This window comes from Phasianus colchicus, chromosome 1 (assembly GCF_987193195.1).
Source record: "Phasianus colchicus chromosome 1, bPhaCol1.hap1.1, whole genome shotgun sequence".
Taxonomy (NCBI): Eukaryota; Metazoa; Chordata; class Aves; order Galliformes; family Phasianidae; genus Phasianus; species Phasianus colchicus.
Genome location: NC_143436.1, coordinates 149,032,709 through 149,058,665, shown reverse-complemented (window position 1 = coordinate 149,058,665; position 25,957 = coordinate 149,032,709). Strand labels below are relative to the sequence as shown.

The following is a 25,957-nucleotide window of genomic DNA, read 5'->3' as shown; positions in this document are numbered from 1 at the left end:
TTTGCAAATCATTGACTCATCAAGTTAGCGGTGACTTTTCTGGGCGCAACTGAAACATTTGATTTCAATTTATCCTTTTTAATGGTACTTATGCTTTACAATAAGTTTTATTCTATTATTTACTTTGCATGTATTAATTAAAACAATTTTAATCGATTTAAAGAGACTCACTGCTTCAAAAGGTTTTCATTTACCTCCAGTGATGAAAGAGTGCGGCAAACTGAAAATGAGGTAAATCCCATTACTGTATTTGACAGAGCATTCTTAGTTGTTTCACAGATTTATCCGTACTGTAGTACTGAAAACTTGCATTAAACCCATTAGATTATCTAAGATCCCAAATCATGCATTTGAATCAATGATTTTCTCATCTAGTGTGAATTTAAAATTAGGTTAATAACACTTAAAATACAATATTCTAAAGTTTTTTATGATCATTTAAATGTTTTTCTTTAACTGTTTTCCTCACAAAGAGTATGTTTAATCATAATTCAAAAGTGATTAATGTTGTAGTAAACTTAAACCAAAATATATATGTGTATTATTTGTTTATACTTCAACCGAACTGATTTGTCTCATCAGGAGTGAATGTACTATGTGGTACTTTGTTCCACAGTTTGGAACAGTGATGTTTTCATTCATAGTGTGTCCCATGAGTCAGAATAATCTACAATAGCACTCTGACATAAATTACTTCTTTTTTTTTTTTTTTTCTTTCTTTCTTTTTTTTTTTTTTTTTTCCACAGCAACAACTGATAGAGTAGGCCATTTTTAACTGAGATATATCTGTAAGCAATGGAAATGGTTGTTTCCCTATCCACCCTCCTCCTACTCCCTGGCCTGCAGTAAATTACTGTCATGGCAGCATGCATGAGTTGATTCTGACAGCCAGTAATGTCTTCAACAGTTAATGAATGAACAGAAGAGTTTAGTTAGGTACTTTTTAAAAGGGTCTTATATGGCATATAATTTCTTTTCAACAGAATGCAGTCTTCCTTGAGGAACTGCTTTTCTCTGTTTTCTTTATAATATCTGTGCTCTTCAGCTTATAATCATATTTTATAGATTTTTTTTTATATTAAACATTTTATGTTATATGAGTTTTATAATTCTCTGAAAAACATTTCAAGCAGTGTCAGTGTTCAGCTGATCAATGTTTAAGTCAAACACATTAAGACATTCAAAAGCCTGTACTGTTGAGAGCTTATTTCTAGATCATAACATTTTATTGTGTACAATCAGAAAATGTGGTGTGGTTAGCAAACCTTACGCTGGTTTTTGAAATTACTGTGCTACCAGTATGTTCCAATCAATGAGAACCTCTGAGCCATGAACTTTTATTGATTTGTATCCTCTTGGGTAACATAAATGGCCTTCCTTAAGTCTTCCAATTTCACCATTGTAATTTTTTTTTTTTTTTTTTTTTTTTTTTTTTCTGATAACATAGTTGAAAAGAATGGCAGGCAGTTCCTTTGTGTCCAACTCTTCCAGAGCCTGAAACAAAAGTGAATGCTAAGCAGGAGTAGAAATGAAATTATAATCTTCGTCTTGATTTTAAGACCATTGGCTAGGACAACTGTGCAGTAGTATCTGACTTCTGGAAATATCTAGTATCATATTAAATCTTTTCTGCTCTTTTATAAATGTTCAATTTTTCATTCTTTGAATTGCAATATAAATTTTTATTGCTTTAAATTGAAGAAGTGACAGAATAAAATTCTAGTCATCCTAAAATATTATTTTTATTAAAGATACTTGAATAGGGAATTTCAGCTTGACAGATCAATCCTAGCCAACAACGCTAAGGACTGAAGGAATGATGGTTGTCTGTTATGAGGATTAACACTTCTGATGCATGGGACTCAGTGAAGCTACCATCCAGTGTCCCATTTGCCAATCACACTGAATTAGCAGCTCTGTAAAGAATAAAATTTAGCAGGAAATACCATTTGGATTGTATCTGAATCAGAATGATGGAAGACTCTTCTAATAGTTTTGGTTCATGATGAGCTCAAAAGAGAATAATTAAATTGCTTTCTTGTTTTTTGTTTGTTTGTTTTGTTTTGTTTTGTTTTTAATTTCATTAAGAAAGATCTTATAGCTACTATAACTTATTTTAGGTATTTCCACTCTTGTGATCTGTCTGTTAATGAAATATTGAAAGGGAAATGGGATGCATTAATTTCCAAAAAGCTTTATATTTCACAGAAATGTCTGTGTATGTGTAACTAGAGCTGCTTCAGAGATAGAAAACTGAATATAACTACAAACATAAATGAATGTATTCAACATGACCTGGTCAAAGTCACAAAAGTTTGTGACAGAGCAGGGAATTAAACCAGCTGTTCCCTTAATTCCAGATCAGGACTGTAATCATGAACTGCCTTTGCTTCCAGGTATCCAAACGGTTTCTGCCTCCGCCAGAGATTTTCTGCATCACAAGTCAGTTAATAAATTTGGCTTTCGTCCACAAAAGAATTTATGTACACACGCAAGAAACTATGATAATCAAAGTAACCTACCTTGGCAACAGCAGTCATCAGAAAATGTAACTAGGAACCAGTGCTCAGGCAAAGTTATTTTAGGCACTTAGTGGTCACAGAGTGGTTTAGATTAGAAGGGACCTTAAAGATCATCTAGTCCCAAACCCCCTGGCATTAGCAGGGATACCTGACACTAGATCATTACCTCATGTCGAATCCTGACAATGATCCTTAAATTATGTTTTCTTCTCACTAAATCCCCTATGGGCCCTATCTGAAGACATATTTTTAACATGCCTATTAGACATGTTCTGGATGAGATCCAGTAATAGTGACAGTCAGTTTTTTGTTGTCGTTGTTTACTTGGTTGGTTTTCAAAATGGTGGTTAATGCCACCTGTGTTGTTAATTCTTTTAAACAATATTTCAGTAGCTTAACAACATAATGAAATCCCTTCTCCAGTTTGGTACTAAAACTTAGGGCATTTTCCTCATTTATTGTGATAGCTTATAGAATCTTCAAGCAAAATTTACTCTTTTTATTATTATTATTATATGTTGCATATAAAAGAACAAAGACCCAGTTTACACTGAATTATATTAGGTAATCTGAATAGTTTGCTGAAAAGTGCTATGGCAGTCTGAAAATTACTTGCTGCATGTGTATAGCAGCATATACACAGAAGCTTATATCTATGTACATATAGAGAGATGAACTGATACAGTTTCCATGGGTGAACATTAACAAGTCTGGAAGCATTATAATAAGGATATAACAATTTTTTAACTATTTGAGATGCTGCCACAGATAAATATCTCTTTCTGCATATTTTGGAGAAGAAATGTTTAAATCTTCTTCATTGTTGTCATGCATTTTCCAGTATCATTTCCAAGTACAACTTACAGGTGTTCTCATTTTTCTGTCTTTCTTTGGCTTTTGAATTCTTATACAGTCCAACTTTGTTTCCATTTCAATTCAAGTTTATATTTTAGTGTTTATTTAAAAAAAAAAAATTTAAATACATAGTTGTTACTTATTTTTTCTTGTTTGGCAAATATACTGATAAATCCTACAAAAACTTTATCATTATATTGCAGAAGAAAAATATATTGTATCTTTATTTTCATTACTATGTTAGTTAAATCATTTGTTTCTCATTTCAAATGGCTTTTAAGAATATTTGTAATTGAAAACAGAAATTTACCTGGAAAATATTTTAAATCTATTTTTTCTTCTTTCAACCTTTATAAAGGGTATATTTAAAGAGTGCATCATTTATCTGTTTTCCTTCTAATAGTTACAACTTGCTCACAGACCTAATGCAATCTTATGATACGCATGAGCACATGGGTCAAAGTTCTTTAAAACTTATAAACAGATTCAGCCAAAATAGTAAATAGTTCCATCTGAAAATTCATAGCAGTGGAATGGTATATATGTCAGTTAACATACAATGTTGGCATGAACTATAGTGGTTGTATGGACAACAGATGAAATTAAATATTCAGGAAATCTGGGCAATCAAGTAACTGATCTGTAAATTACATGATACTGTGATGAACTTTTAGCCATGCACTTTTTTTCATCCCTTCAATCTTCCTATTAGAAAAGTTATTTTGGTGACCAGAAGTGATTGCTGAAAGTGGAAGTTCTGTATCAATTATATTGTATATTTTCTTTATTGTATCACGTAAAACATTTGCAATTTCTATCATGTAATTAACATAAAGTTATGCCTTTTAGGGTGTGAATTTTGACCACCATTTGCTCACAGTGCTATCAGGAAAATGATTATTACTTGATAGAGTAAAGCCTAGATGAGAAAAAGAGACTTTTTTTTACCTTGCTTATCTGTTTGAATATTTTATTTACTGTTTACTAAAAGATACTCCTCCATATAGCATCCTATTCTCTTCCAAGATGGAAGGGTACTCAGTATATAGGGATACAACCATTTGGAAAAACGCTTCTCAAGATGTCAGTCTCACGTCTATGCCAGGGAAGATGATGATACCATACTTGGGATGCAGTTAACACACCAGAGAAACAGGATGCCATCCAGGGAGACCTAGACAGGCTTGAGCAGAGGGCCCAGGTGATCCTCATGAGGTTCAGTAAATCCAAGTGCAAGGTCTTGCACCTGGGTCAATGCAGTCCCTATTACCGATACGGACTGGGCAATGAAAAGATTGAGCACAGCCCTGACTAAAAAGACCTGGGGGTACTGGTGGATGGCAAGCTGGACATGAGCCAGCTATGCGCCCTTGCAGCCCAGAAAGCCAACCTGGGCTGCATCAAAAGAAGCATGGCCAGCAGGTTGAGGGAGGTGATCTTCCCCCTCTATTCTGTGCTGGTGAGGCCTCATCTGGAATACTGCATCCAGATGTGGAGCCTTCAGTACAGGAGAGACATAGACCTGTTGAAGCGCATCCAGAGAAGAGCCACAGAAATGATCCAAGGAATGGAACTGCTTTCCTACGAGGACAGACTGAAAGAGGTGAGCCTGTTCAGCCTGGAGAAGAGAAGGCTCTGAGGTGACCTGATAGTGGCCTTTCTGTATCTAAAGGGGAGCTACAGGAAAGAAGATGTCAGACTCTCTAGCAGGGTCTGTAGTGATAGAACAGGGAGAAATGGTTTCAAGCTTAGAGACACTAGATTTAGGTTAAATATAAGGAAAAAGTCTTCTACATTGAAAATGGTGAGGCACCGAAACACATTGTTCGAAACAGAGATGTGGTCATTACCCTGTCCATAGAGACTTTCAAAGCCAGGCTGGAGGAGGCTCTGAACAATATGATCAAGCTGTTGATGTCCCTGTTCATTGTAGGACAGGAGACTGTCTCACCACGAGCCTCTCCTCTGCTCCTATGCTTTTTCCCTTTCTTACATCTTCTCTCCCACAGGCACAACTGCTGTCACTCATGGCTCAGCTCTGGCCAGTGGTAGATCCCTTTTGTAGCCAGCTATAAGTGATTCTTCTATGGGGCACTCATTACAGATACCAGTCCTGCTGCCTCCTTGCTAGAAAACCTTGCCAACTAAACCCAGTATGTAGACATTTTTATCTTTGTACCTTATCCCCAGTTAACATAGCTAAAAACCCTGTACTAACAGTTCATGTATCCATACCAAATAGATACTCTATTTGGTTAGATACCACCAGGACTTAATTTTTCATTCTTGTATGTCTGTAAAGTTATGTCTTTTTCTGTCAAGAAAAGTGTCTTCATATATGCCAAATTTATTCAAACATTAGCCACATGTTTTCAGAGATTTTGCCCTTCAGCATCATTTTGAACCAATTACTTGACTGTTTTGTGGATTGCTGGGAATCTGCCTTATTGCAAGTTAGAGTGTATCTTCACGGCCTTCTACAGAGAAAGCTACACTCATTTAATTTGTGCTTAAATCTGGCTCAAGGCCAGCAAACTTCAGTCTGAAAGCTGCATATCTTTGTTAGCTTGGTCCTGTATTCTCATTAGGATTACTTTATTAACTTGAGTTCACAAACGTCACAACAAGGCTGACTGGCATCCATCCAATTTGGAACACAGACCAAGGATGTCTGCAAGATCCAAAGGGTAATACTGAAAATTGCAGAATTTCACATATGAAAATTGCATAGATATTAAATAAATAAATACATTAAAATTCAAGGGTTACATTTATTTGAGCATGACATTTATTTAAATAATAAGTAGAAATTTACCATCTCATTCGATACAGTTAGAAACTTTTGAATACAGTTATGTTATTATTAGCTTACAACTATGTTTAAATGTGTTTCCCAGTGTATTTCAGGGATGTATGAAAACAACTTTTAGCTTAGTAAGGAAAAATGCTTGTAGTGTGCCATTTGCAAGACTGAGATTATCTAGGGTGACCCACATGGATCAAGCAGATATACAGCATGGGAGATCTGAACAGCTCTGGAACAGCAGCTGTGGAATAGATGTGATACTAGAGAGCATCTCAAATAGCATTAGACACCCATGTTTAGACAACTCGATCAATACAATTAGTGATGCTTACAGAGTGCTTCAGCTGATGAAATGTGGTTTTCAGCTTTAACTTGTGGTGAGCTGCTTTCTAGACTCCACTGAGAAGGATCTCCAAAGTGCAATTCAGTTCCTTGCCAGTATGTTACTGGAGGTAGACATAGATATGGTACGGGGCCTATGGTGTATCTGGAGAAACATCTACATATCTGAGTGTCTCATTCAGGGGCTGAGTCTTACCAAAGAATTTTAGATCTGCATGTTAACTATTATATTTGAATACTATGTTCAGTTCATAAAGATATTTTATCTTATGACTTATGTTTTCAGTGCAAATTTTTTGGTCCTACTTCAAACAATTAACTAAATTTGTGACAATTTTGGATGAATTTTAACACCTTTTAATGAACTAATTCCTTTGACTCTCTGTTGTATGCCTTGTCAGCTCAGCTTCAGGCGCATAAAATGTAGGGTTCAGTTCAGACTTGGAAACATTTATTATTAAACTAGGGTGTCTGGTACCTTTTGTGAAACATTCCACTAATATGTCACCTATATTAATGAGATCTCCTTGGTTCTCATTTTTTGAGGGATTTCTTGAGGTATACGGAGATCGGTGCCTCATGTTGGGTGCCTATGTGCCATGTCAGAATGATACAGGTCTCCAGCCCCCTCTGAGAAACCTCATCTGTCCTATGCTTTTGAAATGGCATGAGGCACTTGTATGTGAGAATTTGAACAGCATCCTACATGTCTGCAGCTGAGCTAAGGCACCCTAGGTTGTGCCTATAGTTGTGGAAAAGAGAGAACACTTCTGGATATGGTCAATCTTCTAATTAATGGAAAAGGAAATATAAGCAATTAGTGCAGTGATAACTAAGTGAAATGACCTAAAAGCTTTTCAGAAAGTATTTAACTCTTCAGAAAATCAAATCTGTGCACAGTGTGTGGCCAAGTTTAGGACTGAATGATCCGTGCTGTGCTATTTACAAGCTAAACCTGTGAGTGCTAACTCTGGGGAAACTGGAGCTGTTAGAATGTTTCCATTCCTTTTTGGTTTTGTTTTCCATAGATCATAATGTGGGCTGCAATATAATAAAGCAGAAAAAGTGGCTGAAACCACTCCAGAAGCAATTAAAAATTAATGAATAACTGTGAAAAAAAAATACAAGTAGAAATACTCAATTAGTGACTGAAAGGAGTTCATGTTAGTAAAGCACTTCCTCATCACAAGTTTCTCAAGTCAGACCCCCAGTATATTAACTTTTCAACACGCACTTTCAGAGGGATATACAGCCACTCTGACCTTGCTTTTCTAGCAGTTTCCATCAATGCTTGCTCCTGTGACAGATATACAAACCTTGCTACTGGGTTGGCCCTTGGTGATTTTGCAAAATATGCCTCTAGGTGCTATTTGTTTATTATGGTCTATAATTAATGATTAAACAGAAGTAAACTCAAACTAAAAAAAGTTTAAAATGTTACACTGATTGAGCTGCTCTCATCCTTAGGGGCAAACTGACAAAGGAAAGCTAACACATAGTTACATTGCATTTATGAAATATTCTTCCAATTTAATACAGCAATTGACTTGTTTTGAACATATTTAGAAATCACATTAGAAATTGCAAAAGTACTAGGTTCTGCAAAAATGCTATTGAAATCATATATTTTTTTTATTTCTTGGGGCTTAATTATGTTATCCCTGGTAAGAAAAGGAAAAGGAAAAGGAAAAGGAAAAGGAAAAGGAAAAGGAAAAGGAAAAGGAAAAGGAAAAGGAAAAGGAAAAGGAAAAGGAAAAGGGAAGGGAAGGGAAGGGAAGGGAAGGGAAGGGAAGGGAAGGGAAGGGAAGGGAAGGGAAGGGAAGGGAAGGGAAGGGAAGGGAAGGGAAGGGAAGGGAAGGGAAGGGAAGGGAAGGGAAGGGAAGGGAAGGGAAGGGAAGGGAAGGGAAGGGAAGGGAAGGGAAGGGAAGGGACACTTCACTTACTTCGTACTAAATTCTGTTTTATTTTTAAAAAAAGTAAAATCCAAGTGAAAAAGTAAATTTAGTGTAACAGTACTCAAGAAGAAAAACTTGAATATGTACTTAGCTTTTACTAAAATTCCAATTTTATCTGGGTATTTCATAAATAATTGATGTAGTTAATGTCCGTTTTTCTCTGGAGAGAAAGAAAAGTTGATGTTCATATTTCTGTCATCTCATATGAATTTTAAAATTACAAATTAACTTTTTGCTGCACAGGAAAAAAAAGATCACTTGGTGTACCAGGAGATAGTTTTAATCTTTCCTTAAAAAAAAAAAAAAAAAAAAAAAAGTTTTCTATTTTTATTTTTAAATAACAGTTAAATCACAGATAGTTATAATAATTGGCTCACAGTTAGAGAAGTGAGAAATTTGAGTTCATTTGTTTGCTTTCCTCTCCACTTTGGGCTATTTCTTCAAAATAATCATTTTTTTAATGTTTGTTTTCTTCTTAAAGGACACTGCCAAAGTAAGATAGAATGCTTGAAGTCACTTGATAGAACTCTTCCTTCCTACCACTCCTAAAGGAAGGAAAACTATTGGAAACACAATTCTGATGGGAGATATAAAGCAAGAGGTTTAAAGGAATCTGAAAATATCACTCATGAACTGAAGAATGGATTTATGTTTGTTAGATTAGGTTGCACCCAACAAAACACACCTAAGACAAAAAAAAAAAAAGTCAAGATAGGATATGTGTAAATCCATCTTGGTAGGCAAGTGTTATGTGAAAAGAGCAGAGAATGAACTTCTTCGTGTTCCAATTTGTCATCAGATATCAACTCCCTTGTGTTACAGGTTGTCCTCAGATATCAGAAGGACTGGGGGCTACTGAGCTTAGATTCTGTAGTTCCAAATTCAGCACTGTAAGTCCAGTTTCATTCAATGCATAGACTATTGTGATTACTGATTCACAAGTAGCGTTGTGTGCAATTTCTCTGGCCTTGTTTGTATGGGCTCTCATGACCAATCTTAAGGAATTTGGCCATGTCCAAGGAAAACTCTTGGGGCTAAATTGGTGAATAGTGCAGTCTATTAAAGCAACAGATTACAGATTCTTTTGGTTTGAAAACATGTGAGGTTAACAATGAACAGGAATAATATGGCCAAATACAATCACATTATATCATGGATAACTCTATTGAGTAGGCAAGTCCAACCCTTGGCTTGTAGGCCACATGCAGCCTGGCTCAGCTCACAATGTAGTCACCCCCTACAGCATCATGGCAGTGGCTTTGCACCACTGAGTGGCCTGGCCCAGCTCCAGATGTTCACTCTTACTTCAGCAATGACCAAACATCAGTGTGCTATTAACATTGGGCTAAAATCAGGACACAAGGATGGGGCAGTGCAGAGCTGAGTTATGGCAAGGCATGGCAGATCATTCTATGTATTTAGATATATTGGCTAAACACAGCCCTGTGAACAGCAAAAAATATGCAGCTGTGCTTTCTATTGTATTAAAGGCATGTGAGAACAGGTTTCAAGATTGTGAAAAAATTATCAATTTTTTTTTTATAATATTTCTGACTATTTTCAGTTAACATAAATATTTTACCTGCAAATTTTCAAATGGTAAGTATAGTGTTGCAATCAGATATTCAACTCAGAAATCTGATCATGTCTCTCTACGGGACTTTGGTAAGCCATATCTTACCAGAGAAAATGCCCCTGCTGAACAATCATGCCTCATCCACATCACCACTTTTTGACAGTATGTACATTTGTGAACAATTATTTTCAACAGCATCATGACGTCTCCATCTGTTCAAGGTGATCATGTGCTTAGGCCATAGGACCTCCACCCTGCTCTGCACCCCATGTTTTTTTCTTACAGTCATACCAGGCTCCCCTGATATTTGTTAACAGCTAAGGTTGCAAGTCACTTTGCTCAGAGAGCTGTCTTGGAACAGTTTATCCACCCCATTCCACCCTGGAGGTTTACCTTCTCTCGAGAGATGGAAATTTTAGTAAGTCACCTCTGGCAAATATTCTGCAGCAAGTCTCTGATTTGGTAATAAAAGTAGCTGTTTAGAAAGTCTCCATTATATACTTCTTTTATAGTACTGCTGCTTTGTATTAACAACTCTCAAAGTAATGGTAAATCAGGATATACTGACACCTCTTTATTTCGATATTTGCTCAAGACATTCAAAACAAAGATATTACGAATATAATCCTATTTTCATCTGAGGTCTTCATTTTTCATTATTTGCATGGAGAGGTCACCTTCAATGAATAAACTCATTGAAAGATCAGGACCTTAAATTGAAGAGCATAAGAATGGATCTTGGTAATGATAGCAAATGCACATTAATCATAAAATCATAGAATCATTTACGTTGGAAAAGACCTTAGAAGTCATTGAGTCCAACTATGACCTAGTCATACTACCCTAACTAAAACCCTCCGCTAAATCATGTCCCTGAACACCACATCCAAACGGTTTTTAAACACATCCAGAGATGGTGACTCAATCACCTCCCTGGGGAGCCTATTTCAATGCTTAACAACCCTTTCTGTAAAGAAGTGTTTCCTGATATCCAACCTAAACTTCCCCTGGTGCAACTTAAGGCCATTTCCCCTTGTCCTGTAACCTGTCACCAGTGAGAAGAGACCAATCCTGCTATCTCTGTAAGCACCTTTCAGATATTGGAAGAGAGCAATAAGCCTCCTTTTCCCCAAACTGAACAACCCCAGTTCCTTCAGTCTCTCCTCATAGGGCATATTCTCCAAGCCCTTCACAAGCCTTGTTGCCCCTCTTTGGACCTGTTCCAGCACCTCAATGTCCTTTCTGTACTGAGGTGTCCAAAACTGAACACAGTACTCAAGATGAGACCTCACCAATGCTGAGTACAGGGGCAGGATGACTTCCCTAGTCCTGCTCACCACACCATTCCTGATACAAGCCAGGATGCCATTGGCCTTATTGGCTACTCGGGCACACTGCTGGCTCATATTCAGCTGACTGTCCATCAGTACACCAAGGTCCCTTTCCATCAGGCAGCTTTCTAGCCACTCCTCCCCAAGCTTGTAGGGTTGTCTGGTGTTGTTGTGACCAAAATGCAGGACCCAACACTTTGCCCTACTGAAACTCATGCAGTTTGTCTTGGCCCATCAGTCCAGTCTATCCCTCTGTAGTATCCTTCTCCCCTCAGTAGTGCCTTTCTCCCCTCAGACAGATCAACACTCCCTCCCAACACATTGTGTTAATATGGAATGCTAATGGCTGAAAAAAATACCATGTCTGCATTATGTGCTACCCACTCCTAAAAGTCCTATATTGATGGGGATGTTCAAGTAATTACCAGGATAAATAAAGGAATTCAAACAAACAAACAAACAAACGTAAACAAATAAGCTATCAGTGTAGAGAGGCTACCAAATAGTAATATGGTAGCATACAAATAACTGAAGCATATTTACACCTTTAAGTAAAAGATGGCTAAACTGAAAGCTTGAGTAATATAATAGTTCATTCTCAAGGCTAATTAGTTATCCTACTGTCTAATTTTGTGTGATGCTATGAAAAACTCACTCCAGGAGCCATTACTAAGGGACAGTATGTCTGGCTGTATCCACTCCTCAGACCTCTGCATAACCTCTGAAGTATTGCATCCTTAAATGCCTCTGGGTGCTCACACGGTACATCCAGTACACACCACTGTTTCATGCCAGAAAAATACCTCTCTGAAAGGTTGCCACAAAGCACTCACAGTGCTTCAGTATGTCCTACCTAAAAATCACACAAAACTAGATTGGACTATGGGAGTTTAACAGGCAAAAAGAGGCTCCAGAATCAAGTTCCGAGTAACATGGACATAGCCAACTTGCTTTCGAGAGGGTGTGTCCTTAGCACTTATGAAAAATAAATGCCATTGGACTTATGACCAGCAGACCTCTATTTTTTTTATTTTTTTTTTTAAAGATAAGGCAACTGTGAAAACTTCAGTAAGAGAGAGAAGAAATAGTCTTGGTTTAGGACAAGGTGATAAATCTTAAGTTCTTAAAAGCTGCTCAGACAAAAGGAAGAGTATATCAGCAGTCTTGTAAAAAACAATGCCAATATGATTTTCAGTAAGGAGCAAAATCTGATCTGTCAAGTGACAGCCTTCCACAAGCTTTCAGGGTTACAAATTGGAATACAAGAGGCAAGTGGGAATTTATCAGCTGCTTCTAAGAACTAAAATAAGACAATGCTCTACTCAATTTTGGCAGTCTGAAGTGACAAGTGTTACCATGCTATTCAGACAAATGGGTCTGTGTCTTATGGAAGGATTTCAAGGCTATGCCAGTGACTCTGTGTGTTAGATATGCATACACTTAAAGATCAGTTGGCCTGAAAGAAACAAAATGTTATTTCCAAGGATGAAATGCAAAACAAAATGAGCAGGAATGAAAACATGTTTTAGAAGATCAGTGTGATCCATATGGGAAAAATAAAAGCTGAACAGAACTAGCAGTCACAATTCAGATATCTGTGGAGCATATTCACAAGTATATAAATTAAGTAATAACCAAAATTTTTGGGGGAACTTTGGGGGAAGATATGTAGAACTAAAAGCCATGCTTTTCTGAAGGACAAAAGCTTTATTTATGAGGCAGATTTGGATTCACACTTTCAGAGAATGAATTAGAAATGAAACTTCTTTATCTCATATTTGCATTTTAAAAATTACTGCATCAATATTATGAAGTTTTCAGAAAAGCTGTTAGTCACTCTAAAAGGTATTTGATAGATTTATTCACAGTGAGAACCTTAAATACAAGTGGAAAGTAAGCTCTGTTAACATATTTTCTTGGAAAAGTTATCAAGGGGCTTAAGTAAGGCACCATATTACCAGCCCACAAATGTACGTATTTCCCCCAAAGTATACATCCTGCAGTTCTCAGATCAAGCTTCAGATTAAGGGATTCCAGGGATTCTGAAAAGAAATATAATTTGAATGTGAATTCATAGTATGAATTTATCATAATTCCTTCTATGCAGTTAGATCCTCAGTATATTCATAAAGCAAGTTGAGAATTAAATATCAGTGATACTTCTGAATTCAGGGATATTACTGTATTTTATATATAGCACTTTCTGTCAGTCTTAGCTATCACTAGGGAAACTGCTTTCATTTTGGATGCATTGGATCAAACCTGATGTCTGCATTGCTGGAGGGCCCGGAGTGCTGTTTGGCTGCATGTAGGAGAATTTAAGATAATTTAAGGAGAATTTAAGTGTTATGCTCAACACTGAGCTTCAAGTGATCGAATATCTTGTTAAACTGCAGCCAAAGAGCCTATTGTTAATTCATCTACAGATGAGTTATCACTTAATATCCAACCTTAAAAGGGTATACTGTGGTTGGCACTGTAATTTTCTACTCTGTGCATTCTGTCCACCAAGAAAGACATGGATTGACAGAAATGAAAAATTTGTATGTTCCTGATTTTTCATTGTGTTATGGCCCATTTGAGACTTCTATGCTGCTGACTTCCCAGCTACAAAGAGATAGTCACTGTATTCTACCAAGGTTGACACTCTGTGAAGCAGATAATTCATTTGTAGGTCCACATCCCTTCTGTCTTGACTGGCAGTATAAAAATAAGCCAAATGTTGTAGGCTGCTTAACATCCCATTCTATTCCTTAAGAAATTTATTTTCTTCTCAAATCCAATGAGAAAATATAGACCATAAAGTAATCTACTATGAGTGTCACATCCTGCCCATGAAGGAAGGGAGGGGTGATCAGATTTTCAGTTCCCTCTGGTTAGATTAAGGTGAAATTGTGTCATTCAAGACCTGCACATAGGAGGTAAAAGCACCACCTTTAACAGGAGATTTCTATAAAACAGTTATCCTATATGCATTGGCTCTCCCACAACCATACCAACGTAAGCAGTGCCATTTTACAGGAAATTCAAGTAAGCCTTTTGTTACCTAGCAACAGTAAGAGAAAAAGTGAAAAAAAGAGGAAGAGACATCACCAATTCTGGATTCAGTGTCATGCCTGCTGAGAAACCCCACTTTTCCAACTCCCACAGTACTGGAGGATGTATCTTCTCATACTGAAAGTTCGTATTATTGCAGTGTTTAAAAAATCAAGCCATTGTTCATAAACAATCTAATCACTTCATTAAGTTCTACAATACAAGAGGGAGATACATAAGTTTGTCTTAATATGTAGATCATAACAGAAATGTACATCTGTACACATGTGTAATATATGCATAGACATACAAATATTTATTTCTACAAATATATATATTTGCAATGCAAGATTAATGCTTTCAGACATATAATACTTCCATCAGGGTGCTGTTTCCCTGAGGAACAATTTTGGCAGCAGTTTGACCTCATTTTCTTTTCTTTCTTTGGCAGCATTTCCTTTAGGAAAGACAACCTGTTTGACTTAATTACCCTTGAACCTATTGTTCCTTACTTGACATTAATTTCTTAGCAGAGACAATGTCACAAGTGAAATTAAAAATCAAATCTCAGAATAGTGTTGTCTGGATTGATTCTCTGTTTAGACTGCATAATAAACAGTCACACAGAGCTTCACTCTAGACACTTCCGAACTCACAGCAGTCTTCTCCTTTTGATGCCAAAAGATGAAATTGGAACTCTTCTTCTGTTAGGAAATGATTTTAGCTTCCAGCAATCCATTATGATCTGTATAAATTTCTTACAGGTTTTATCCTTCAATTTGCCAGGCTGTACTGAGTGTTTCAGTAAAAGAAATACTTCATTAGGAACAAAAAAAAAGATAAAAACTTGCTATTAGCAGCACTGTTTTCTAGATTGCACTGAACTGCATGTGCTGGAAACGAAATATCTAGATTCTTTGACATTCTGTTGCTGCTCAGATCCAAACTTCCCATTACAGCAATGTATCAATGTATGATAATATTTAAATCATATCTTTTCATAGTACCTCCCATGACAGAGGTATGTAGGAATTACTATGATTTTAGAAATGGAAAGCTGGAAAGCAGTGCGAATAATAGGTTGGCTGCAATAGGCTTCTAATTTCATCAATACGAACCCAGAGGCTAGTGCAATCTCATTTTAGTTTAGTTATTTAAAAGTTCAGCATAGTGTCTAGGCTAGTTGTCTAGCAGACATGTCCAATAGAGATGGGTAATCAGTATTTCATCTTACAATAGGTGCTGAATTTCCCTTGAAACCTTGGAGCTTCTCTTTTCTCTCTATTCTACTCTGACTGTAGGGGAAGCTTAAGCAATAGATGTCTAAGCAATAGGTGCCTTATTTTTAAATAGCTGAAGATAGGCAAGTAGAATGCAACTGAAAATCACTGAGTCATACCCATCCCTCTGGGGGCATTCTCATGGGAAAACTATATCATGTTTGTTAGAAGTTGCTATTTTTCTGTGATTTAGGGGAATGAAAAGAGGAACGTGAAACTGGGTCACTCTAATATTTTTGTAATATTGTCACAATCAAGTGAAAGAAACAGCTAATAAGAAGCAGTTTTTTTATTAGGTCCTGGTAATATTATTGCTCTGGTTTCATCTGGGATGGACTTGGTTTACTTCTTAGTGTCTGTTATGATGCTGCTTTAGCTTTGGAAGAAAAACAGGATTGATAAAACACTGATGTCTTAGCTATTGCTGAGCACTGGCTCCACAGAACCACAGACGTTTCAACTTCTTGTACTGTATTATTATCATTGGTATTATTACTTTTCTTTTTCTGTCTTAGTAAATAGTTTTTATCTCAAGTTATTGTTGTTTTGTTTGTTTGTTTTTTGGGTTTATTTTATTTTATTTTTTCTCTCCAATTTTCTCCCTTATCTCACTGTGTGCTAAGCTGCCTATCAGGTTAAACCACAATGATGAACTTCTTTATCCTTCTCTAAAAAGTATTTTAATTACTGTTGGACAGTGAACCTTTATTCACTGAAGAGAAAATAATTAAATTTAACTACATCCACTCATTTAGATCTAGAAGAAAACTATAACTCAATGTGATAAGTGAAAGTTGTAAATTTCTTTGTTATTGAAAGAAAGCGTGTCTTTGAATGAAGACATAAGAAGAGGAAGTTGTGAAGAAAGGGAAAATAAAAAAAGTTTGTTAAAACTCTGAAACTTCCAATGCAATCCCTATCTTTAAATAATACAGTAATGGCTATGAATGTATTATTGGCTCATATATAGAGAGAGAGTGAGAGAGAGAGACTCATAGAATCATAGAATTGCTCAGGTTGGAAAAGACCTTAAAGATTATTAAGTCCAACTGCAACCTAACCATACTACTCTAACTCTAACAACCCTCCGCTAAGTCATGTCCCTGAGCACCACATCCAAAGGGTATTTAAACATATTCAGGGATGGTGACTCAACCATCTCTCTAGGGAGCGTATTTCAGTGCTTAACCACCCTTTCTGTAAAGAAGTTTTTCCTGATATCCAACCAAAACTTACCCTGGTGCAACTTGAGGCCATTTCCCCTCATCCTGTCACTTATCACTAGTGGTGACATGTATAACCATGTAGGCTATAACCACAAATGTTGAAGAAGGAATTCTGCTTTTCAAAGAAATATTAAATATGGTGTTACACTGTACATAACTGCAAGAACAGCTGGGCTGAAATGTGAAAAACAATGAAACATTCTCATATGTGTTTTATCCCTTCTTATTTCACCTGTATGATGATGTGCTTTGTATTATTATTTACTTATAGTATTTATTATTTAAAATATGCTTTTGTGGTATTGATATAATTTAGTCTAAGAAAATTTAAAATGAAGGATACTGGTTTTAGTAGATCAGCTCAAATGCCTTCCTTGTGCCTTTTTACATAGTCTTTTAACCTTCTACAGACACTACAATTGCTTGCTCTGCTAAAAATGGCTTTTGAATCTGAAGCTCTTCATATATATATCAATGTCTTTGAACATAACTTTATATAGAACTTGTATTCCTAAAGCCTGATTTGTCCTGAAATGCTTTAAAAATCAGATATATGTGCCTATCATGGAGGATGGAAAGGGCCAAAAATTAAGAAAGTTAATACAGCCAGATTTATCTTTGGTATAAGGCTAGTTAAAGACCAGTAAAGAATGAGACCTTTACTCAGTTGCTTTTCAGTATGGCATTCTGAAAGGCACTTAAACTCATGTACAAATTAGGAAAGACAAGCACATACCAGGTATTATACTCATATCTCTGTGTAATGCTTGATTGTATTATTTAATGGAATACAGCACGCTGTAGAGTTCTGACCTGTAGTTCTGTACTTGTTTCTCACAAACTATTCACTCTAAGAGGTGATAATGAAGGTGCTTTGCAATCATGTAACATGTTCAGAAAAGGCACTGTGAATTACAGAGCTGTGAAATAAGAAAACAGTTATGGGTTAGTAGCTGAACAAACTTCTAATTATTGTGAAAACACTTTTTTTTTTTTTTAAACTAATTTGCTTGATATTTTTGGAAAGATAAAACCAGTCCAAACTATATAGCAATGCAGCTGGGAGCTAATTTTTCTCTCACACAGATATACATGAAGACAGCATGCTTGAGTGTGGTGATCTCACACTGATGGCCAACTTAAATTCCACCACACTGCTCTCTTTCTTCCCTCTCCTTAAAGGAAGAGGAGGGGGAGAAAATATAAAACAAGAAAAAAAAGAATTGTTGATAATTTAATTAAAGGGAAAAGAGAAAAGCACACAAATGAACAACAGACAAACAAAAATAAAAGCAAAGGTCATGTGGAAGTGAGGAGAGAAAAACATTCTCCATTTCCGATCATGAAGTGTTTGTTCATGTCTTAGGAAGCAGGGCCTCAATATGCAAAGTGGCTATTCAGGGGGACAGACACCTGGACTGAAAGGAAACTTCTTCCCCAGCTTTTATTTCTGTGCGTGATGCCCTACAGTATGGAGTATCTCTTTGGCCAGTTTAGGTCAGCTGTCCTGATAATGTCCCCTCCTCACCTCTTGCTCAATCCTAGTGGCTCTGGGGGGTGGCAAAGTCTCGATGCTGTGCCAGCACTGCTCAGCAATAGATAAAACATTGGCGTGATATGCATGCTGCTTTAGCTACAAGTGCACCAGCTACACAGCACTTTGTAGGCAACCATGGGAAAACTTAACTCCATCCCAGCCAGACCCAGAACACAGAGTAATTTTAAGACTGGTTTTAATGAAAAGACAGTTATGTCCTATATGTTCTGAACACATCATGTTATACTCTGTAGGATTTTTCAGTATAAAAACCAGAAATATTTTAGGTGATATTGTAGTGTAATATTTTATATTAGGTGAAAACAACAGCAAAAAAAAATTCCGCACAATTAACATGAAATATGTAGGAGTCATAAAACATTTAAGATGAAAAACATCATAGGTTGGATAAATGTCACCAAATCATAGTTTTCAGGTCGTTGTTCATGCACATTCGGGAAAACTAGGATACTACGTTGAATCCAACGTCACAGAGACTGATCATCCATTTATATTTATCTATCAATCTTTTGCTAACTCTGAGTATAATCTGACAACAGAGAACCCCAGTGAAAGCAGCTTTACCACCAAATGGAAGTTCAGTTGTTGAGAATAAACAGAAAAAGATCTATCAGGTGGCTCATGTGAGGATTTGAATTCGCTGAAATTGCATTTCACTCAGCATTGCATAGCAACTTAGGTTGATTCCTTCATTTGACCTTTATTTGCTGAGAGACTTTTTTTTTTTCTTTTGTCAGTAATGGTATTCAAGTTTATTATCTGCTTGATAGTCTTTCACCGTAACTTAACTGTCATTTTGTGGTTATTTTTTATAAATAACTTCAGAAAAATACCAACCACTCAATAACAAAGAATGGATTGTGGGAGTGCACCGTTAGCATTATTTGTAGTGGAGTAATGCCTATGCCATGCTGCTGTGAGGAAAATATTGACCCTGTCAGCATTTTGTCAGATATTAGTCCTAAAATTATCAAGAGACATTCTAAGTCTCTATAAGATACTTTGGTTTGTGTGCTGAAGCATCATATCGGACAATATATGAAATGTCAGATTTTTGTCTCTAAGATTTGCTGTCCTATGTAGTGTCATAGTTACATGATCCTTTTGCTGTTTCCAAGCAGATATATTTTAATGATGTATACAGGAAGCAGGTTTCTCAGTTTTAGACTAATTAGGCTTGACAGCTTTGCATTTCCAAGTTGTTTATATTGTTTCTCCAAGATAGTTCCTTTTGTTTTGCCAGCTATCTTCTATAAACATCTATGTGCTTGTTTATGATCATTAATATCTCTCATTTCATTGCTCCATTAACTGAAGCTACTGTAGAATTATTAAGGTTGTAAGAAGGTTTCAAGAATACTACAAGAAGATGGAGATGTTGTTGTCCTTAGTTATCTAGATTTAGTGTACTTGCATATGTCTGTGGTTTAGTTATTTTCTAACGTAATAAGAATTTATTTTCTCAGTTTTAAACATGTGACTTACCCAAGGCACCTAGTTTAAATGAAATATCTGTCTCAAAGCTCACCTTCAGTTCTTTTCTCTTCAACACAGCATGCAATTACTGGAACATCTTTTACTAAGGAGTAATATAGATTGATAGGGGTTCCCACTGAGGTGCTTCTTCTTTTGCCTCTGCAGAGAATGTAGAGATTGTGAGAGTGAGGAACCCCCTCATTTTCATTAAATGATTTTGGATGTGTAACATTCAACAGAGATTAATTTTGGCAGAATAGTGCTGCTGTTGAAGGTGTTTTGTCTTGCTCTTTGTGGAGTACATTTTGCAGCACAGATAGCTAATACATAGACAACTAATACAGTTGGTACCATTAATTGAGAAGATTAATTTCCATGTTAATTTTTAAATAAGAAGTCTTATAGGTATTGAATTCTTATAGTTCTTGAGGTTTTGAAACGATGTAGAGACTAAATTTTGAAAAAAATCAATTACATGTAGTCTTAAAATGTCAAGCAATGATGAAGTTAGCAGTAGCAGGCATAAAGCAGCAATAATCAGTAATCGGAAAGCAAACAAATAGAGAATGAGTTTTTAAAAAAATCCTGAGATTGAAAAATACAAAAACAAAACCAATGCAAAACAAAATGAAGTAGACAAACTGCATTTTCATACCTTCCTGAAACGCAGTGAACCTCTATAAAAATAAGTTCTTGCTTGCAGCCTAACCTGTAAATTAATTAGATTTTTTTTATTTAATAATAATGAGAAGTTGAACAAGACAAGTCCCTTAGCAATCACAGTACGTGAATGTCTACTTTTCCACACTAAAACATGGAAAGAAAACAATCTGTGAAGGAGGCATATATTGCAAAAAGTGTAAATTGGTTACCATATCAATGCTGCTTAAAAGAGGAGACTTAAAGCTTTTTATGCTTTTTACCAAGAGGGCAACTGTAGTAAAGAAAATATTTTTACAGTTATATAATTTGCTCTTTTATATATTATATCTAACCAGAACTTTCAGAAAATTCCACAGCAAGTAGTCAGTTTTAAGCCATTTCCCTGGCATTTCAGTGCTTATTTCAGTCAGCTGCTGAAAGAGTGTCCTAAAGATATCCTGGAGTTGAGGATATTTCTGCAGCCTATGCTGTGCAATGGGCTATACACACAGTATGTTTAGATTATGCCAGCCTTCTGCCCATCCTTGCCACCTGTCGAAGGTATTGACTCTTAAAATTTAGGCAAGGCTACTGAAAGAGTTTGAGCAGCTGCTCCTAGTAGGTCTAGTTGTTCAGCTATGGATTCTTCCCCAGGCAACACATAGGAAGGAAAATGCTGCCAGTACTGCGTTGAATTCTGGGGAAGTTTGGATCTAAATCAGAACTTAATAGCTCAGGCCCATTTTTAGCACTGATTTCATACTCTATGGTATCTATTCTGTGCTGTTATAACTACATAAATCTAGTGTAAAGGAATGAGAAATCATGGTCAGTTGTTGACAGTAAATATGATGTATCAATATTTATTGCAATCACAATGCAATGTAGATTATTCACTTTGAAATAATATATAGATACAGATCTCTTAAGTATTATGCCCACAGTTCTGGCTGATTCTTTACAGAATTCATATATATATGACTTCTAATAGCTTTTCTAATTGTAAGAACCAAGAAATTATTGATAGCCAATAGAGCATGACCTTCTCTTTTAACAGAGTTACTGGTACAATCAAATGGTAAGAATCAAAGCTGAGTTCATAAATGCAATATAAAATAATAGGGCATTTATATTAATATTCATGTATTGAACTCAGAGAATGAGTAACTTGCTATTCATCATTTTAAAACATGTTTATAGAATACAAATACATTGGTGCTTGTTTTTTTTAGTGCTGATGAAAATGAATGGTACTTGGGGACCAAGTCTGCCGATTAAAGTGTTATGATACATTACCATGCTTGCACAGAAATGAGCACAGATGGTGGATCTATTACTTCTCTAGCAAGAATTATTTTTTATTTATATTTTTTCCCCAGGATTTGTATTTGAGCAACACTTGCCCAAGTTGGACTACCTCTTTGGGGATCCTTAAAATCTTTTTTTCATTACTTGCACATTAGAAGTACAAGAAACAAAAAGTGATTAATGTTCTATTAAAACTTTATAATGAATGAAGTCTCTCAAACCAAGAGTCTGAGATTTTTCCCCTATCTAAACAGAAACATATTTTGCATATAAATGAAAGTCTACAGGGATGAAGTTTTGTGTATCATGCTCAAATTCCCAATAGAATATTTTGTTCTGACAGATCATTTAGTCCACATTAGAATGTGTGAAGAAGTTTTATTTATAATATTTGTTAATTAAACACAATTATATATGTGGAAAATTAAACAGCAGTATATAAGTAAAGGTTTTTTTTTTTTTTTTCTGCAAAGAACATGGTGACTTCAATACATTTTCTTTTGCTGTAAGAATTAATAAAACAATACTTCATAAGGCTTTGTCAATGCCTTATTATACACTTGAAGAAAGAAAAAGGGTATTCAACCTGATTTGTGAGCCTGTAATTACAAAAGACTCAAAGTCAAATGATGGGTTTTAAAGTCAACTGCTCAAATCTGGATCACTTCGAAGGAAGGGAAGATTTAATATATGTTAGATTTTTCAATATCAGGAATAAAATATATTTACTTCAGTATGTTGAATGTGTTCACATTTGGGGGTTTGGTACTGAGACCTCAATCTTGAAAAATACTGTTCAGCATTTATGCTGTGAACTGATAACAAAGATTGTATTGGGGAAAGGCTTACTTGCTTCCAGCTTCCAAAATAGGATTTTATTCTTTTATTTCAACCAGATCCGTTTTTTTTTTTTTTTTTTTTTTTTTTTTTGGTAATTTGCCTTTTTCCTTTCCATATATGAAACTTTATTAGATGTATTCCTGGATAAAAATTGGCATCCAGAACCTTGAAGATTAACTTCGAGATCAAATTCTCCCTGAATACAAAAATAAAAAAAAAAAAAGAAACAAAATCTCTTGAAAGACTGCAAATATTTCAAAGTTTAAATAATCCAGCACTTCATATGAGAATTTCTGAAGATAGAAGTAGCTCCTGTGAGTGTCAAGCTGATAATAAGGTAGAACATTTAGTAGGCCTGAAGATAAACCCTTTGAAATACGCAGAAGTTGGACCCAATGCTTTCTCTGTGATTACTGTGGATGTAATTTTGTGTGTTGTTTGTGGACTCCTGGAGTCTGTAACAGACAAAAATGTCAGGAGGATGGGATGGAATGTATCAGTTGGTGCAGATCAGGGTTTGTGCTGTTTTCAGGGCAGCTGTTTCATTTGCAAACATTTTAGTCCAGACAGTGCTCTGTTCTACTTAGGAACATAGTTGTGGAGGAAGAGACTGCAGGCAGTGAGAAACAGAGAAGAATTACAAATTTGCTTCTTTCAGAGATGGAATGGATTGCACTAGCCATGGGTGTGAGAGAGAAAAGCCAAGAACTAAAAAGAAAACAGAAGGGTGCTAAACAGTTTAGAGCATATAATGTCAAATAATATGGAGGCTGTTAATCTCAGTACTTAATGATCTACCTGTTCAATGCTAATACACTTAAAAATGTACTATTATCAAGCCTTAGAGTGCTGCTTGTCACTACGTACACTTGTTATCTTTGCTTCAGCTTCTTATCCTTCCCCATTCTCAGCTGCAAAAGCAAACCTCTGAGCAAAGGTGTAGTTTGAACAATTAATGTATGTAGATTCCTGAATGAATTCCTTCCTTACAGGGGGGAAAGATAGCTTGGTAGTTATTGTATAAAATGCTTATCAAGCTCAATTTCTTTACAAAGTCATGAGTGGAGGCACAAGAATTGAGGACAGGGATATTTCCAGGCTAGAGCATGTCCACTTGTACTACATGTGAGTATGAACATCTGGACTTTTTTTTTTTTCTGTGTTAATTTAGTAGGAAGGCTGCTATGAAGATTATCAGCCATTCACATAATCATTGTATTCAACATTGCTATGAATGTATATTTTTTAAACTTCTTTCCATGTTCCAGTGAACTGCATTAACTTCATTATGACTTGTCCTGATTGTACAATATTATCATCTATTCCAAGAAATAGAATAGCTAGAAAATCAGTAATGAGCTCAGTAAGGGCTTTAGTAACAGGCACATTTTTTTTAGTATTTACTTTTAGCTGATACAGTGCACTCTAAATACAACTGACAATATATTTGCTATAATGAAGAATGAATAATGCTGGGATCTTTAACTTGTGTCTAATCCTAGGTAATCATTGCTACAATAGCATGATACATAATAGAATTTAAATTTTGTATTATATTTACTATCATTGTGTCTCTGGACAGCCTGGTCCAGTGGTCAGCGACCCTGCACAAAGGGAGGGGGTTGAAATGCAATGATCATTGTGGTCCTTTTCAACCCAGCCCATTCTATGATTTTATGAAATACAAAAAGCACTGTTCCTCATTAGCGTGCACAGAGCTGTATTTAGGTTTAGAAGTTTGGTATTTTTTATGGGAAAACAAATGCTTTAAAGGATTTCAACAGTCAAAGACTGCTGGATCTTTGTCCATTAAAAGTCAGTAAAAAAATTGCAGTGCTTCAGAATTAGTTCACTTTCCAAATATTTGAAGAGACTCTGTCTGAGGTACTGTGTCCAGTCTTTGGGCTCCCAACACAATAGAATGCAGAGTGTCTGGAAAGCGTGAGTTAGTGGTTGGCAACCCTGTTCATGGTAGGTGGTTGGAACTCAATGACCTTTAAGGTCTTTCCAACCAAACCCATTCTGTGATCCTATGATTCTATGAATGTGAAGCCTAAAACATATCTTCTTGTAATATCTGTGCAAAGGCATGTTGTGCTATCAGATCTATGGAAAATTTAGTCATTCTGTACAATAGAGTTATTTTATATCTAGAATGTGGCCACTGTCTTTTTAGGAATGGTATCTGTGTCCTTGTATGCTTCTTTAAGAACGTACTGAATCTCACTTACTTAAGGTGATATTTAAGGAAACATCAAAAACAAAACGTTGTTGCTATGTGGCAACTTTGCTTTGATGAACAGCATTCATTATTTAACATTCTCATAAATACAGTTAAGGGAGAAAAACAAGTTCATACTTCTAAAGGGCTTTCTTTTTCTTTCTTTCTCAACACTTTTTCCCCTTTCCTCTCTTTGTAAGTTTACCTTTCATTCTCTTTCCATATTCTTTCTGTGTGCTAGTTCCCATCAACTGTTATTCAGATCATAGTCCTCTTCATCCTTTTGGTAATTCCTTTTCCAAGTTCCTCCTACCAGAGATATCCTTATTAAAAGCAATGATGAATATTAAATTTCTCTCCTTGAGCATTTTTCATTGTATAATGGCCCAAGGGTAAAGAGTCCTTGCCCCTCAGGCTTATACTTCAGAGCTTTCTGCAAACTCAGATAGCAGGCTAATGTTCCTATGATTGCACCATATACGTAGCATTTTTTCTGTGAAGCTAAGAGGACTTGCAGCAATTTTTGTAAAACTCATATTTTGCAGAATTTGAATATGCTATCTTGCCTATGTTCATCTGCAGATCTGATAGGCAAGAATTAGCCATTTCTGTCCTCTGTTCCTAATAGGGTTCCTTCCTTTTTTTTTATCAGCGAAACAGCTGGCAAAATAGTTTTAAGACAGAGATATATAAAGCTAATTTTTTGTAGAGTATGCAGACAAAACATAACATATGGAGGATATTTGCATAATGCACAGTATCTATGATAAGTTAGCCATTCGTTTTTTCTTGCATAACTTCAGTATTACATAAAGAAATAGGAAGCTGAGGAATGGCATCTTCATAAGCCATAGAATTCTGCTAAATGGTTATTTTTAGTATTGGCATTTTGATATATTAGCCTGTTAGAACCACTGTTCTACTTACTACATTGATACATACTTAAATGAGCATTTATCTGGTTTCCGTGGCTTATTTTATGC

General features: G+C 35.8%; 1 protein-coding gene across 9 annotated transcripts in view; it reads left to right on the top strand.

The window, feature by feature from the left end:
• The window catches only part of GPC5 (glypican 5), a 286,321-nt gene that overhangs the window by 185,155 nt on the left and 75,209 nt on the right, over nt 1-25,957 (top strand). The window contains exon 5 of one of the 9 annotated variants that reach the window (XM_090130095.1): nt 5,387-5,507. The exons of the other annotated variants lie outside the window; for them this stretch is intronic. Coding sequence (XP_089986221.1) covers nt 5,387-5,429 — 43 coding nt within the window. The 3' untranslated portion in view covers nt 5,430-5,507. Of the gene's footprint in view, nt 1-5,386; nt 5,508-25,957 lie in introns of those variants that run through there. 9 annotated transcript variants of the gene reach the window in all.